The 17,502-nt window shown below is 40.4% G+C and overlaps 2 protein-coding genes across 3 annotated transcripts in view; both read right to left on the bottom strand.

Moving 5' to 3' along the window:
* LOC116543866 (zinc finger protein 429-like) overlaps nucleotides 1–17,502 on the bottom strand; it is a 785,602-nt gene that overhangs the window by 59,121 nt on the left and 708,979 nt on the right. The window lies entirely within an intron of this gene.
* LOC116543864 (zinc finger protein 724-like) overlaps nucleotides 1–17,502 on the bottom strand; it is a 61,825-nt gene that overhangs the window by 5,222 nt on the left and 39,101 nt on the right. For both annotated transcript variants that reach the window (XM_032269807.1, XM_032269806.1), the window contains exons 4-5: nucleotides 15,643–15,769; nucleotides 15,050–15,145 (exon numbers count right to left, since the gene is read on the bottom strand). In XM_032269807.1, coding sequence (XP_032125698.1) covers nucleotides 15,050–15,145; nucleotides 15,643–15,769 — 223 coding nt within the window. The remainder of the gene's footprint in view (nucleotides 1–15,049; nucleotides 15,146–15,642; nucleotides 15,770–17,502) is intronic.

The following is a 17,502-nucleotide window of genomic DNA, read 5'->3' as shown; positions in this document are numbered from 1 at the left end:
TGTTGACCAGGATGGTCTCGATCTCTTGACCTTGTGATCCACCCGCCTCGGCCTCCCAAAGTGCTGGGATTACAGGCGTGAGCCACTGCGCCCGGCCTCTAATTTTTTTTTAAGACGGAGTTTCGCTCTTGTTACCCAGGCTGGAGTGCAATGGCGCGATCTCGGCTCACCGCAACCTCCGCCTCCTGGGTTCAGGCAATTCTCCTGCCTCAGCCTCCTGAGTAGCTGGGATTACAGGCACGCGCCACCATGCCCAGCTAATTTTTTGTAGTTTTAGTAGAGACGGGGTTTCACCATGTTGAGCAGGATGGTCTCGATCGCTTGACCTCGTGATCCACCCGCCTCGGCCTCCCAAAGTGCTGGGATTACAGGCTTGAGCCACCGCGCCCAGCCCTGTATATTCAGTTTTAACTCTATGAATCTCATTTGCAAATCAGAATTAGAAAAAGTTAAATTAGTTAAAATAAATGTTTAATTACACATTAAAAATTACCATGTATATAAAATAGGGCAATGTTTTTCCAACAAAAATATTAAAAATTGAAAATAAATTGAATAACACTCAATGAGTGAACTATGAACACAGAGAACTACAGAAAATCAGAAAACTGGAAATAGCAAATATATTTAAAATATTAGAAAAACAGGCCAGGCATGGTGGCTCATGTCTGTATTCTCAGCACTCTGGGAAGCTGAGGTGGGCAGATCACGAGGTCAGTAGATCAAGACCGTCCTCGCCAAAATGGTGAAACTCTGTCTCTAATAAAAATACAAAAGTTAGCCGGGTGTGGTGGCAGGTGCCTATAATCCTAGCTACTAAGGATTCTGAGGCAGAAGAATTGCTTGAGCCTGGGAAGTGGAGATTGCAGTGAGCAGAGATTATGCCACTGCACTCTAGTCTGGTGACAGAGACTCTGTCTAAAAAACAAAGAAAAACAGAAATTATGAAGGTAAAAAATACAAAAAGGAGTAACTGAAAAATCTCTAAAAACTGATGCAAAAATGAAGAAGCTCAACAAACAAGGATACAGAGAAAGATATTTATATGAAACACACATGTAAGCACAATTTAAAAAGTCACAGAAGGCTGGGTGCAGTGGCTCACACCTGTAATCCCAGCACTTTGGGAGGCCAAGGCAGGCAGATCACAAGGTCAGAGTTCAAGACCAGCCTGACCAACATGGTATAACTCTGTCTCTACTAAAAAATTTAAAAATTAACTGTGTACGGTGGCACATACTTGTAATCCCAGTTACTCAGGAGTCTGCGGCAGGAGAATCATTTGAACCCAGAGGGTAGAGGTTGCAGTGAGCTGAGATTGCACCACTGCACTCCAGCCTAGGCGATAGAGCGAGACTCCTCAAAAAAAAAAAAAAAAAAAAAAAAAAAAAAGTTGGGTATGGTGGTGCACACCTGTAATCCCAGCTACTCTGGAGATGCAGGGAGGGTCTCTTGGGTCCAGGAGTTCAAGGCACTTTAGCCTGGAGGACAGAGTAAGACCCTGTCTCAAAAAAAAAAAAAGTCACAGAAAAGAGTATCTTGGGAGCTGCAAACCCACCACTTTGGGAGGCCAAGTCAGGCGATCACCTGATGTCGGGAGTTCGAGACCAGTCTGACCAATATGGAGAAATTCTGTACTAAAAACACAAACCTAGATAAGTGTGGTGGTGTATGCCTGTAATCCCAGCAAGTCAGAGGGCTGAGGCAGAAATTCTTGTACCTGGGAGGCAGAGGTTGAGCTGAGTTGAGATCGCACCATTGCACTCCAGCCTGGGCAACATGAGCAAAACTTCGTGTCAAAAAGAAAAAAAAAGTAATATGTTATTTGCAGGAATACCCTTATGAGATAGGCAGTGAATTCTCAAAAATTTTGCAGGCCAGAATCAAACTGTGTAATGTAGTCAAAGTTTTGAAAAATATAGCTATCAAGTGGGTAAAATACCATCACCAAATCTGTCCTACTAAATAAAAAGAAAAAAAACTTCAAAAATAACTAAATTCTAAAAAAGTATTGGCACTGCCTTACATATAAAAGGTGCAAAGAATCCAATAGCACAAGAAATAAATATTACTAAGTCTGTTTTAGAAAACTTTCCAATCAAGAGACATACTTTCTTTTTTTTTTTATTTTTATACATTTTTATAGAGACAGGGTTTCACCATGTTGGTCAGGCTGCTCTCGAACTCCCGACCTCATGTGATCTGCCTGTCTCAGCCTCCCAAAGTGCTGGGATTACAGGCGTGAGCCACCGCGCCCGGCTTAAGAGACATACTTCCTTTTTTGTTTTGAGACTAAGTCTCACTCTGTCACCCAGGCTGGAGTCCAGTGGTGAGATCTTGGTTCACTGCAACCTCTGTTCTGTTTCCTGGCTTCAAGCAATTGTCCTGCCTCAGCCTCAGGTGTGCAACACTGTACTCAGCTAATTTATGTATTTTTTTTTTTTTTTTTTTTAAGAGATGGGGGTTTCACCAAGTTGGTTAGGCTGGTCTTGAACTCCTAATCTTGTGATCTGCCTGCCTCGGCCTCCCAAAGTACTGGGATTTACAGAGGTGAGCCACCGCTCCCAGCCCCGAAGAGACATAATTTCAATAAAGAAATGTATTTAAAATTATTAAAAAACAAGATCTAATTTGCCTTTCTACAAGGGTCAGCTGACATCTAATGATTAAAAAAAAAAAAAAAGGTGGCAAGATGGATTCAGACACTGCATGAAAATATTAACCAAATGAGAGCAGAAGAGTTCAAAATAGTACTACAAAAGCTACATCTTAAGTCAAAAACGGTCATATTTTATATAAAGTACTTTAAGTCAAAGCTGCAAAGAGACAAAGAACATTAAACAATAATAGATTTATTTACTGGGAACCTATCACAAATCTGTGTGTGTGTGTGTGTGTGTGTGTGTGTGTATGTGTGTGTGTGTGTACGTGCATGTCACACTAAGCTTTGAAATCTATAAAGCAAATATTGACAGACTGGAAGAAATATCTAGAAAAAAATACAGTAGGACATTTCAATATCCCATTTTCTATAATAAAAGTAAAACAAGATAATATTAGTAAGTGAAGAGAGGAATTGAAGAGAGTGTAATACAATTGTTTTTAACAGAGAAATAGAGAAGACTCCTCAACAATATCAGGAAACACATTCGTCTCAAAAGCTTATACAACATTCTTTTTTTTTTTTTTTGAGACGGAGTTTCGCTCTTGTTACCCAGGCTGGAGTGCAATGGCGCGATCTCGGCTCACCGCAACCTCCGCCTCCTGGGTTCAGGCAATTCTCCTGCCTCAGCCTCCTGAGTAGCTGGGATTACAGGCACGTGCCACCATGCACAGCTAATGTTTTGTATTTTTAGTAGAGACGGGGTTTCACCATGTTGACCAGGATGGTCTCGATCTGTTGACCTCGTGATCCACCCGTCTCGGCCTCCCAAAGTGCTGGGATTACAGGTGTGAGCCACCGCACCCGGCCCACAACATTCTTTTTGATAGACCACCTGGTTAGGCCAAAAAAGGGGTCTTAAAAATTTGTTAAAATTGACATTTTATGGATTACATTCTATGACCAAAATGGAATAAAAGTATAAAATAGAAAAAAAGGTCGGGCGCAGTGGATCATGCCTGTAATCCCAGCACTTTGGGAGGCTGAGGCGGGCAGATCACCTGAGGTCGGGAGTTCAAGAACAGCCTGACCAACATGGAGAAACTGCGCCTCTGCTAAATATACACAATTAGCCAGGCAAGATGGTGCATGCCTGTAGTCCCAGCTACTTGAGATGCTGAATCAGGAGAACTGCTTGAACCTGAGAGGTGGAGGTTGCAGTGAGCCAAAATCTTTCCATTGAACTCCAGCCTGGGCAACAAGAGTGAAATCTTGTCCCCCGACACCAAAATAAATAAATAAATAAAAATAAAAAACATACCAATAAAAATTAAACAACACAATCATCAGCATGCTCCTGTTCAAAGGTTGAAATAGTTTGAAGGTATTCATACTGTTCAGTGTAATCTACAGATTTAATGCAATGTTTTTCAAAATTTCTCATTCTATTTTTGAGGAAATACAAATAGTAACCTCAAAAGTATATGGAATCTCTAGAGACAAGGAAGTACCCAACAGTCTTCAAAAAAAGAAACAATGTTAAAGGCATTACAGTTTCTGATTCCAAAACACATTACAGGCCAGGGATAGTGTTGCATGCCTGTAATCCCAGCATTTTGGGAGGCCAAGATGGGTAGATCATCTGAGGTCGGAATTTCAAGACCAGCCTGGCTAACATGGTGAAACCCCATCTTTACTAAAAATTCAAAAAAATTAGATGGGCGTAGTGGTAGGCACCTGTAATCACAGCTACTTGGGAGGATGAGGCACAAAAATTGCTTGAACCCAGAAGACGGAGGTTGCAGTGAGACTAGATGGTACCACTGCACTCCAGCCTGTGCAACAGGGTGAGACCCCATCTCAAAAAAAAAGAAAAGAAAGAAAAGAAAAAAAAGAAAAAGAAAGAAAACATATTACAAAGTTACAGAGTTAAAACAATTTGGGGGTAAAGCACAATGGCTTAAGTCTGTAATTCTAGCACTTTGGCAGGCTGAAGTGAAGGATTACCCTGAGGTCAGGCGTTTGAAACCAGCCTGGTCAACATCGCGAAATCCTATCTCTACTAAATATACAAAAATTAGCCAGGCATGGTGGCAGGCACCTGTAATCCCAGCTACTCAGGAGGCTGAGGAAGGAGAATCGCTTGAACCTGTAAGTTGGAGGTCGCGGTTATCTGCGATCATGCCATTCCACTCCAGCCTGGGGGACAAGAGTAAAACTCCATCTCAAAAAAAGAAAATGAAAAAGAAAAAAACAGACATTGAAAAAACAATTTGGTATGAGTGTAATCATTATAAAGTGAACTGATAAAATAGGCAGCACATATATAAACTTTCATATTTGCAGCATTATTACTGAAAGCCAATAGCTGAAGCAATTCAAATTTCTGTCAAATTATTCAGTAGATATAATTTGAAATATAAAAATATTGTATTATCACATGGAATTTTATAAGCAGGAAATATCCTAACAACTGTCAAGATACATTTGACATTATGCAAAATGAAATGAGTGAGCCACAAAAAGAGCGATGGCCTGAAACATATAAAGCAGTTACACTCCTAGGAAAAGAAAAGAGAGTGGTCTCAGGAAAATTTCAGAAAATTAGAAAAACTGGTTGTTGTTTAATGTGTATTGAGATTTAGCTTTGCAAAATCAAAACATTCTAGGGATATGTTGCAGAACATTGTCAATACAATATGACTAAACAGAATATTTAAAAATATTTGGTAATAAATTTTGCTATTCGTTTCTGACAAGTAAAAACAATACCTAAAAATATAGTTACAATAATTTTATTATTTTCAAATCCCAAAGTGTTTCTTCCATACAAAATAATATAGATTCACAACAGACATTGAAATTAGGAGATTTTTTTATGCCTGCTCACCTAGAAAAGATTGAATAACCATTTACAACAAACCTACACAACAAATATACAAGTTATTTTAAAAAACCAGGAATAATATTTATAGAGGGAAACAAACACAGAGGTAATGATATTGGCAGTAGACATATGGCTGATTCATAGTTGATTTTGCTCAACATTGTCTTACACTGTATAGAGTTAAACAATGTCATACATAATTATAATATAAACCAAAACAACAAAACAGAATTAACTGCTGTGAGGTGGCATACCCTGAAGTACGTAACAGAAAAAAATTATATTGCAAAACAAAATTAAAATACAGAATGTAAAACTTATTGGATACCATCAAGTAGATCAATATATTCATGAAAAAATCTTAGAAGCAGAATACAGAGAAAAAGTAATACACAGGTAAATTTAAGACAAAAGAGACTGAGAACTTTCCAGTTTGATGTAATAAAAAAAATCCTAACCAATAATAATTCAAAATTATTTTACTTAAAAAACAAGATAAAACTAGCCGGGCGCGGTGGCTCAAGCCTGTAATCCCAGCACTGTGGGAGGCCGAGGCGAGTGGATCACGAGGTCAAGAGATCGAGACCACCCTGGTCAACATGGTGAAACCCCGTCTCTACTAAAAATACAAAAAAATTAGCTGGGCATGGTGGTGCGTGCCTGTAATCCCAGCTACTCAGGAGGCTGAGGCAGGAGAATTGCCTGAACCCAGGAGGCGGAGGTTGCGGTGAGCCGAGATCGCGCCATTGCACTCCAGCCTGGGTAACAAGAGCGAAACTCCGTCTCCAAAAAAAAAAAAAAAAGATAAAACTAAAGGTTTTCCAGAATAGAAGCTGAGGATATTTATTACAACTACTACAGTCTTATAAGAAACGTTACTTAGTGGCTAGACACTGTGCCTCATGCCTGTAATTCTACAGTTTTAGGAAGCCAAGACAGTCGGATCACTTGAGACAAGGAGTTCAAGAACAGCCTGAGAAACACAGACTCTGCATATAAACAGAGAAATGCTAAAATAGTCCATTATGTTGAAAAATAAATGATGCTGGACAACATCATAAAACCATATATGAATGTAAAGCTCTCTATTAAATGTGAATATACAGACATACATAGAATGTTTTACTATCCTAATGATGGTTCATAAAACCCTTAAAAATTTTTCTATAGATATAAAAAACAACATATAAATCTGCATAAATCTCTTACTAGATACACAATATAATTTGTAATAACTATAACAAACTGGAAAATATAGCAATATAGGTTTTGTATTTAATTGAAGTTATGAAATTAAAATATATTGTTTTAACTTTAAGATGTTTTGGCCGGAGCAGTGGGCTGCTCAGAAGAAATGTTAAAAATAACACGTAGAGAGGAATATAAGTGAATTAATGGAGCTGAAAAATACAACACGAGAACTTCGCGAACTATGCAAAAGTTTTAACAGCCGAATTGATCAAGCAGAAGAAAAGATATTAGAGGTCGAAGACCAACTTCATGAAATAAAACAAAAAGACAAGATTAGAGAAAAAAGGATAAAAAAGAACGAGCAAAGTCTCCAAGAAATATGGGACTATGTGAAAAGACCTAATCTACGTTTGATAGGTGTACCTGAATGTGACGAAGAGAATCAATCCAAACTGGAAAATACGCTTCAGGATATTATTCAGGAAAACTTTCCCAACCTAGCAAGGCAGGACAATATTCAACTCCAGGAAATACAGAGAACACCACAAAGATATTCCTCAAGAAGACCAACCTCAAGGCACATAATCGCCAGATTCACCAGGGTTGAAATGAAAGAGAAAATACTGAGGGCAGCCAGAGAGAAAGGTCAGGTTACCCATAAAGGGAAGCCCATCAGACTCACAGCAGATCTCTCAGCAGAAACCCTGCAAGACAGAAGAGAGTGGGGGCCAATATTCAACATCCTTAAAGAAAAGAACATTCAACCCAGAATTTTACATCCAGCCAAACTAAGCTTCATAAGCGAAGGAAAAATAAAATCTTTTGTGACCAAGCAAGCACTCAGAGATTTCATCACCACCAGGCCTGCTTTACAAGAGCTTCTGAAAGAACTACTACACATAGAAAGGAACAACCACTATCAGCCTTTCTAAAAAATGCCAAAAAATAAACAACATCAACATAATCAAGAAATTGCATCAATTAACTGGCAAAACGGCCAGCCAACATTAAATGACAGCATCAAACTCATATATATTGATATTAATTCTAAATTTAAATCAACTAAATCCCCCAAACCAACGACACAGACAGGCAAAAAAAAGCCAAGACCCATTGGTATGCTACAGATCCATCTTACATGCAAGGATACGCAAAGACTCAAAACAAAGGGATGGAGAAAAATTTACCAACCAAATGGAGAGCAAAAATAAATAAATAGAAAGTAAGAGTTGCAATTTTTTCTGATAAAATAGACTTCAAAGCAACAAAGATCAAAAGAAGCAAAGAAGGATATTACATAAAAGGATCAATGTAACAAGAAGAGCTAAAGATCCCAAATATATATGAACCCAATACAGAAATACCTAGATATATAAGACTTACAAAGAGACTTGGACTCCCACACAATAATAGTGGGAGACTTACAGATCAATGAGACAGAAAGTTAACATTGATATTCAGGACTTGAACTCAGATCCGGAACAAGTAGACTTAATTAACATTCATAGAACTCTCCACTTTAAATACACAAAACATACACTCTTATCAGTACTACATCACACGTATTTACAGGTTTAAATGAAATATTGGTTGGCTGCTTGTTAATTATTTTCTTCCTGTCTCTATTATTAAACATAATTACAGGCATACCCATTTTTAGACTGCATTTTAGCCCAGGGAATAAAGCAACACCCCTGTTGTCTCTCCCTCTTCCTCTTCCTCTTTCTCTTTCTTCCTTTCCTTTATTCTTTTTTTTTTTTAATTCTTTTTCTTTCTTTCTTTTTTCCCAAAAAAAAAAAAAAAAAAAAGATGTTTTATGTAATCTCCATTTGTCAAGATAGTTACAGCATACTTCAAGATGATTACATTATATTTATAGAAAGTATGTAAAAACAAAATAAAAAAGGAATCAAAGCATGTCACAACAAAGTTAAACAAAAATTAAGAAAGTAAAACAACAAATGAGAAAAAATATGTCTGCAAGAAACACATAAAACAGTAACAATGAGGTGGTTTCTGCAGATCAGCAGACTTAGTCTTTCCCCCTGCTGGCTCTGAGTAACCGAGCAGTACAGATGTATGGAATTTCCCCCTGTACGGCACTCACTTTCACCAACCGGCTGCCAGAGAGCTTTTGTTAGCTGGTTCCCAAATCTTGTGCATCCCGACGTGGTGAGACTACCCGGCCCAACAGGCATTGTTAGACAATTTATAAAACAGTGTTCCCACTGTCATCAGGTGGTGCCCCTCTGAGATTAAAATCTCAGAGAAAGGGGCAGGGAGTCATCTCTGCAGTTCTGCGGCCTCTATTTGTGACACCTCCAGGTGTGAGAGAAACCCGGGCAGAGTTTTAAGTAGATTCCCAGCAAATCACAGCAGCCAGACAGGAGAAAAAAAAAAAAAAAAAAGCCTGGCCAGGCACGGTGGCACCTGCCTGTAGTCCCACCTACTTGGAAGGCTAAGGTGGGAAGATCGCTTGAGCCCAGGAGGGGTGAACGAGCACAGGTAGGAAACGGAGGAGGTCAAAACTTCTGTGCTGATCAGCAGTGGGATTGCGCCTGTGAATAGCCACTGCACTCCAGCCTGGGCAACATAGTGAGACCCCCGTCTCTTAAAAAAGAAAGAAAGACAAAAAAAAAAAAAAAAAAAAAGTCTGTCTCCCCTGTAATCCCAGTACTTTAGGAGGCCAAGGCAGACAGATCACCTGAGGTCAGGAGTTCAAGACCAGCCTGCCCAACATGGTGAACCCATGTCTCTACTAAAAATACAAAAAAAATTACCCAGATGTAGTGGCAGGCACCTGTGATCCCAGCTACTCTGGAGGCTGAGACAGAAGAATCGCTTGAACTCGGGAGGCGGAGGTTGCAATGAGCTGAGATTGCGCCTGGCGGACACAGGGAGACACAATTTAAAAAATAAACAATTTTTTTTTTTTTTTTGAAGTCTTGCCCTGTCGCTCAGACTGAAGTGCAATGGAGTGAACTCAGGTCACCACAATCTCTGCCTCCTGGGTTCAAGCCATTGTCCTGCCTCAGCCTCTTCAGCAGCTGGGATTACAGGTGCGTGCTACCAGGCCTGGCTAATTTTTGAGACGGAGTTTCGCTCTTGTTACCCAGGCTGGAGTGCAATGGCGTGATCTCGGCTCACCGCAACCTCCGCCTCCTGGGTTCAGGCAATTCTCCTGCCTCAGCCTCCTGAGTAGCTAGAATTACAGGCACACCACCATGCCCAGCTAATTTTTGTATTTTTAGTAGAGACGGGGTTTCACCATGTTGACCAGGATGGTCTCGAGCTCTTGACCTCGTGATCCACCCGCCTCGGCCTCCCAAAGTGCTGGGATTACAGGCGTGAGCCACCGCGCCCGGCAATTTTTTATATCTTTAGTAGAGATGGGGTTTCACCATGTTGGCCAGGCTGGTCTTGAACTCCTGACCTTGTGATCTACTCGCCTCAGCCTCCCAAAGTGCTGGGATTACAGCAAGTGTGAGATGAAGAAGCCAGGTTCTTTTAATGAACCGCTCTTATTTGAATTAATAAAGTGAAAACTTTCTTTTTTTTTTTTTTTTTCTTGGGACGGAGTTTCGCTCTTGTTACCCAGGCTGGAGTGCAATGGCGCGATCTCGGCTCACCGCAACCTCCGCCTCCTGGGTTCAGGCAATTCTCCTGCCTCAGCTTCCTGAGTAGCTGGGATTACAGGCACGCGCCACCATGCCCAGCTAATGTTTTGTATTTTTAGTAGAGACGGGGTTTCACCGTGTTGACCAGGATGGTCTCGATCTCTTGACCTCGTGATCCGCCCGCCTCGGCCTCCCAAAGTGCTGGGATTACAGGCTTGAGCCACCGCGCCCGGCCTAAAGTGAAAACTTTCTGATTACCAAAAAGACGGTGAGAAGGCATTTATGATGAAGTTGCCCTTATGACCTAAACACCTCCCACCAGGTTCCACATCCAACTTAGTGTTACATTGCAGCATCAGGTTTGCAGAACATGGACATCCAAACCATACCATAGACAAACTAGGGTTAACAGACGTGTGCACAATTTTCCACTTAAAAGCAAAAGAATACACAATATTCTTATTTGCACCTGATGTATTCTGTTAGAAAATATAACAAGTCTTTTGAAGAATACCAGCTGGGGGTAGTGGCTAATACCTATAATCCTAACAATTTGGAAGACGAAAGTGAAAGAATCACTTGGAACAAGAAGTTTGAGACCAGCCTGGATAACATAGTGAGATCCTGCACTACAAATAATAAAAAAATTATCCAGGCATCGTTGTGCGTGTCTGTAGTCTCAGCTACTTGGGAGGCTTAGATAGGAAGATCATTTGAATGAAGGAGGCTGAGGTTGCAGTGAGCCAAAATTATGCCACTATATCCTGGGTGACAAGTTTGATCCTGTCTCAAAATGACAACAACAAATAAATATAATTCCAAAAAAATACACTGTGTGTATTCTTACCAAAACTGAATGAAACTAAAAATTTAAATCAAAAGTGGCAAATCTAAGAATAAATAAAAATAAATCACACAGGCTGAGTGCAGTGGCTCAAACCTGTAATAGTGGCATTTTCGGAGGCTGAGATAGGATTGCTTGAGGCCAGGAGTTTGAAATTAGCCTGGGCAACATAGAAAAACCCTGAGAAAAGAAAGAAAGGGAGACCAAGGCAGGGCCCCTTGGTGGGTGGCCCATGTCGAAGGGGGGCAGTATACTTCTACAGTGACCTGTAGAAGTCTCTGGTATCCAGTGAAAGCCATATTAATTTACATTCTAATATAAGGGCCATTTTATATGGACCTAACTGAAGAAACCTATCCTAGTATCTGCTCCACAGATGAAAGCCATTAGGATAATTTGTCAAAAAAAAAAAAAAACTGAAAATTACAACTACCTAAGCCCCTTGTAATAAGCCACTGTATCCCCAATAAGGCTGGGTACAGTGGCTTACGCTTATAATCCCAGCATTCTGAAAGGCCAAGGGTCACAAGGTCAGGAGTTTGAGAACAGCCTGACCAACATGGTAAAACCCCATCTCTACTAAAAATACAAAAATTAGCTGGGCATGGTGGCACACACCTGCAATCCCAGCTACTCAGGAGGCTGATAATCACTTGAACCTAGGACGCGGAGGTTGCAGTGAGCCAAGATCATGCCACTGCATTCCAGCCTGGGCAACAGATTGAGACTCTATCCTCACCCCGCTCCAAAAGAAGGCCAACTAAATGTGGACCCTAGTGCAGACGCAGAAGCCTTATGACTAAGTTACAACCACCCTCCACTACAAACCCAGAGGGCAATTCAGAACCCTGGGAAGCCAACAAGAGAAGATCTTTATTTCCTCAAATCAGTTTATGAAAACTTGAGTAGTTGTTTGCTTTTTCAAATTCACAGACACCAATATAAAACTATACTGTGCCCACTGTCAATGCTTCTGTTTTAACATAACACTGGAAATATATTGCAGAATAATGAATAAAAAACATTTTTGGGGGGTGGGGGTGGTGGCAAAAATAAAAAAAAAGAAAATATTTTAAAAAGCCATTGAAAGTGAAGACAAGGCCGGGCGCGGTGGCTCAAGCCTGTAATCCCAGCACTTTGGGAGGCCGAGGCGGGTGGACCATGAGGTCAAGAGATCGAGGCCATCCTGGTCAACATGGTGAAACCCCATCTCTACTAAAAATACAAAACATTAGCTGGGCACGGTGGTGCATGCCTGTAATCCCAGCTACTCAGGAGGCTGAGGCAGGAGAATTGCCTGAACCCAGGAGGCGGAGGTTGCGGTGAGCCGAGATCACGCCATTGCACTCCAGCCTGGGTAACATGAGTGAAACTCCGTCTCAAAAAAAAAAAAAAAAAAGAAAGTGAAGACAAATAAGTAAAATGTTGCTGTTTCTAGAATAATCTTATACATAAAAGACCAGACGGTACATTGAAATTTGGCTAAACTAATAAATACACTCGGTATTTATTATATTAACAAAATATATTATATATATTAAATAAATATATATATTAACAAAATATAAAATTACCATAAAAGTATGTTATTGTCTTATACACTTTAAACAAGCTATCAGATATAAAGTCTTTTGTTTGTTTTTTTTTTTTTGAGACAGTCTTGCTCTGTGGCTCAGGCTGGAATACAACGGTGCGATCTAGGCTCACTGGAACCTCTACCTCCCAAGTTCAAGCAATTCTCCTTCTTCAGACTCCCGAGTAGCTGGGATTACAGGTGCAGGCAACCACACCTGGCTACATTTTTATATTTTCAGTAGAGACCATATAGGCCTGACTGGTCTTGAACTCCTGAACTCAAGTGATCTACCTGCCCTGGCCTCCAAAAGTGCTGAAATTACAGGCCTGAGCCACCATGCCAGCTAAGAAAACAATCCTTTTAAAAATATAATTAAGGCTGGGCGCGGTGGCTCAAGCCTGTAATCCCAGCACTTTGGGAGGCCGAGGCGGGTGGATCACGAGGTCAAGAGATCGAGACCATCCTGGTCAACACGGTGAAACCCCATCTCTACTAAAGCTACAAAAAATTAGCTGGGCATGGTGGCGCGTGCCTGTAATCCCAGCTGCTCTGGAGGCTGAGGCAGGAGAATTGCCTGAACCCAGGAGGCGGAGGTTGCAGTGAGCCGAGATTGCGCCATTGCACTCCAGCCTGGGAAACAAGAGCGAAACGCCGTCGCAAAAAAAAAAAAAAAAAAAAAAAAAAAATATATATATATATATATATATATATATATATATATATATAATTAAATAATGAATTTCTAAGAATTTAACCAGAGGCAAAAAAATCTTTACAATGAAATATATAAATCAATAAAAGAGGCTGGGCATGGTGGCTCACCCCTGTAATCCCAGCATTTTGGGAGGCTGAGGTGGGTGGATTGCCTGAAGTCCGGAGTTCAAGACCAGCCTGGCCAACATGGTGAAACCTCGTCTCTACTAAAAATACAAAAACATAGCCGAGGATGGTGGAGGATACCTGTGATCTCAGCTACTCGGGAGGCTGAGGCGGGAGAATCGCTTGAACCAGGAGGTTGCAGTGAGCAGAGATCGCACCACTGCACTCCAGCCTTGGTGAAAACAGCAAAACTCTGTCTCAAACAAAAAAGAAAAAAAAAAACTCATATTTATGGATTGAAAGAATAAACATTGTTAAAGTACAATCTTCCCTAAAATAATCTATAGATTCAACAAACTTCCTATCAAAATTCCAGTGGCATTTTTTGTTTACAGTAATAAAAAATACAATTCTAAAATTTACAAGGAACTACAATAAACCTCAAATAGCCAAAGCAATCCTGAAGAAAAAGAACAAAGCCCAGAGACATCATATTTTACAATTTCAAACTATATTTCAAGAATATAGCAATAAAAACAGGATAGAACATGCAGAAAATTAACATAAAAACCAAAGGAGGCCGGGCGCGGTGGCTCAAACCTGTAATCCCAGTACTTTGGGAGGCTGAGGCGGGTAGATAACGAGGTCAAGAGATCGAGGCCATCCTGGTCAACATGGTGAAACACTGTCTCTACTAAAAATATAAAACATTAGCTGGGCATGGTGGCGCGTGCCTATAATCCCAGCTACTCAGGAGGTTGAGGTAGGAGAATTGCCTGAACCCGGGAGGCGGAGGTTGCGGTGAGCCGAGATCGCGCCATTGCACTCCAGCCTGGGTAACAAAAGTGAAACTCCGTCTCAAAAAAAAAAAAAAAAAACCAAAAGAGGCCAGGCACAGTGGCTCATGACTGTAATCCCAGCAATTTGGGACGTTGAGGTGGGTGGATCACCTGAGGTCAGGAGTTCGAGACCAACCTGACCGACATGGAAAAACCCCTCTCTACTAAAAATACATTAGCCGGGCGTCAGGGCACATGCCTGTAATACCAGCTACCTGGGAGTCTGAGGCAGAAGAATCACCTGAACCCAGGAGGCAAAGGTTGCGGTGAGCTGAGATTGCACCACTGCACTCTTGGAGACCACTACTCTCATGCATTTTAGACATGATGCAAAAAGAGAACTAAAAGAATAGTTTAATATAAAGTTTCTCAAAATAATGCAGATATCTGCGTGTTTCTCAAAACAATGAAAAAGCATTCAGATTGTGCAGTCTCATATGTTACGAAGAGAACTTTGGCTCTCACTGTAAACTTGAAGGAAGATCAATGAAGGGAAAGTAAAATCCTTAGAGAATGTAAAAGCGGAAGACACAAGGTGGGCGTATGTAAGAACAATAAAACAAGCGCTTAAACACCTCAGGCTTCCCAAAACACATTGTAGGGACTGGCTTTTTTTTTTTTTCTAATCTCCCAACCTTTCATCTACCTCAACTGTTTTATTCATTCTCACCTACCTGGGGGTGTGGCTACCATACTGTGTCTCTTCATATTCCAGGGATCTTTTCCTTGCTCCAGACAGGTGATCCAATCTGGCGTAGAGACAGCAAGACCTGCTTTATTAAAAATAAATAACATGAATCTTACTCATATTCTCTAATTACAAACCTAGTACCGTGCTTAGTAAAGAGAATGTCATAGAATATTCTAAACAATTAATCCCAAAATACTACTTAACGACAGAAAGTTCTTAACATTTAGAAAATATTTTAAATTTGTAGGTCCTTAATTTCACTATCCTGTACTCATGAGTCAAAAATTAGTGGTGGCAAATCGATTTTAACATAGGAGCAACAATATTTTATACCACTAAATTTCTGAAGTTACCACTACTCTAGAGTGAAGGATACAGACCAGCTCAGGAATGTAAAGTTCAGGCCAAAATACAACATCTTGAAGAAAAGTTTTTTCTATGTGAACAATTCCTCAAGATTTCTTGAAAACAGGGATCAGAAACTCATTATACAAAGCATAAATTACCAAAAATTATTCTATAGAGAAATGAAATCTTTAGGATACGTAAGGAATTGTGTATTAAAGTTACTCTCACCCAAGAAGACCAGGTTTCTGTAGTTCTCTAACATCACTTTTCTATACAAATCTTGCTGAGCAGGGTTCAGGCACTGCCACTCCTCCAGAGAGAATTCGATGGCCACATCTCTAAATGTCAACGGCCCCTGAAACACACACACAAACACACACATATTTACAAATGTCCGGGGCCAGAATTTATCATTTGAATTAAGGTTAAACAAGAGTAAAGAAAATTGGGGCCGGGCGCAGTGGCTCAAGCCTGTAATCCCAGCACTTTGGGAGGCCGAGGCGGGTGGATCACGAGGTCAAGAGATCGAAACCATCCTGGTCAACATGGTGAAACCCCGTCTCTACTAAAAATACAAAACATTAGCTGGGCATGGTGGCGCGTGCCTGTAATCCCAGCTACTCAGGAGGCTGAGGCAGAAGAATTGCCTGAACCCAGGAGGCGGAGGTTGCGGTGAGCTGAGATCGTGCCATTGCACTCCAGCCTGGGTAACATGAGTGAAACTCCGTCTCAAAAAAAAAAAAAAAAAAAAAGAAAATTGGTTTTGACTTGTAGGAATGACTGAAATTATTCAATAATTTTCAACACAGAAATATTCTCTGATGTATTCTCTAACTCTGAGAGAATTGTATAAGATCCACAAAACCAGTGTATATGGTACTTTTGAGTGCTATATTTGCATCACAAAGAATGAATTGTGCATATTTTCCAGACAAAAAAAATGTTGAGTTAGAAGGCACCTCTCAAGTTTCAATGTGTACAATAAACTGAAGATATTTGGCAGATTTTTTTTTTTCCCCCACACAGCACTATGCTGGGAATAACATATTATGTGATTAAATCCTAATAATACCTTGATGGTTCACAGTAAGTGTTCAATAATTCCCAGGATTTAGATAAAGGGCTCAGAATTAGTATTTCTTCCTTTGTTTCTCTGTCATTGATTTTCCTAAAAATATGTAGACTAAAAGCTAAATATAGACAGATGGAGATAAATAAGAAAATACAGACACAGAAAGAGTTTAATATAGTTTAGAGAATTTTTTTGTGTTTATATTTACTTGTTTGTAACTTGTGCAGCAACTACTGGATCTACAGGAATAGAAAAGCCGCCAAATGGAATGTTTCTGTAAGCACTGGTTTTACTATAAAATTTAAAAATTAAGATTTTAAGCTATATGGTTTATTTTTCTTATGTATCTGCTTTTGGGTTTCAGGATATCGTGAGCACCAGCTGTAAAAAATCAGCATAATTTACCAGCCAAAACTTGAATCTTTATACATCAGTTTTGTAAGGAAAGACTCCAGAGTGAGGCCAGACCTAAATAAGGCCTCCGAAAAGGGTGAATCTGATCAGAGCTGGGGCAGGGAGAAGACGGTAGGTAGAATTTGATCTCTATGCCTCTGGGGTATTTCCAGTTCTGTTTTTCCTAAGCTTACCTAAAAACTTACATCCCAGAGTTTATGTAACTTTAATCTACTTTGACACTGCCCTGTTAATTTTATAACGTATACTAATAAGCATTTTTTTTAACATAAACTCAAAATATTATTGTCATCATAAAAAAAAGTTGACGCCGGGCGCGGTGGCTCAAGCCTGTAATCCCAGCACTTTGGGAGGCCGAGGCGGGTGGATCACGAGGTCAAGAGATCGAGACCATCCTGGCCAACATGGTGAAACCCCGTCTCTACTAAAAATACAAAAAAAAAATTAGCTGGGCATGGTGGTGCGTGCCTGTAGTCCCAGCTGCTCAGGAGGCTGAGGCAGGAGAATTGCCTGAGCCCAGGAGGCGGAGGTTGCGGTGAGCCGAGATCGCACCACTGCACTCCAGCCTGGGTAACAAGAGCGAAACTCCGTCTCAAAAAAAA

Source organism: Sapajus apella, unplaced genomic scaffold, assembly GCF_009761245.1.
Source record: "Sapajus apella isolate SASKATOON/1434 unplaced genomic scaffold, GSC_monkey_1.0 scaffold199, whole genome shotgun sequence".
Taxonomy (NCBI): domain Eukaryota; kingdom Metazoa; phylum Chordata; class Mammalia; order Primates; family Cebidae; genus Sapajus; species Sapajus apella.
Note: the sequence above shows the minus strand (reverse complement) of the source record. Positions and strands in the feature narration are given on the sequence as shown.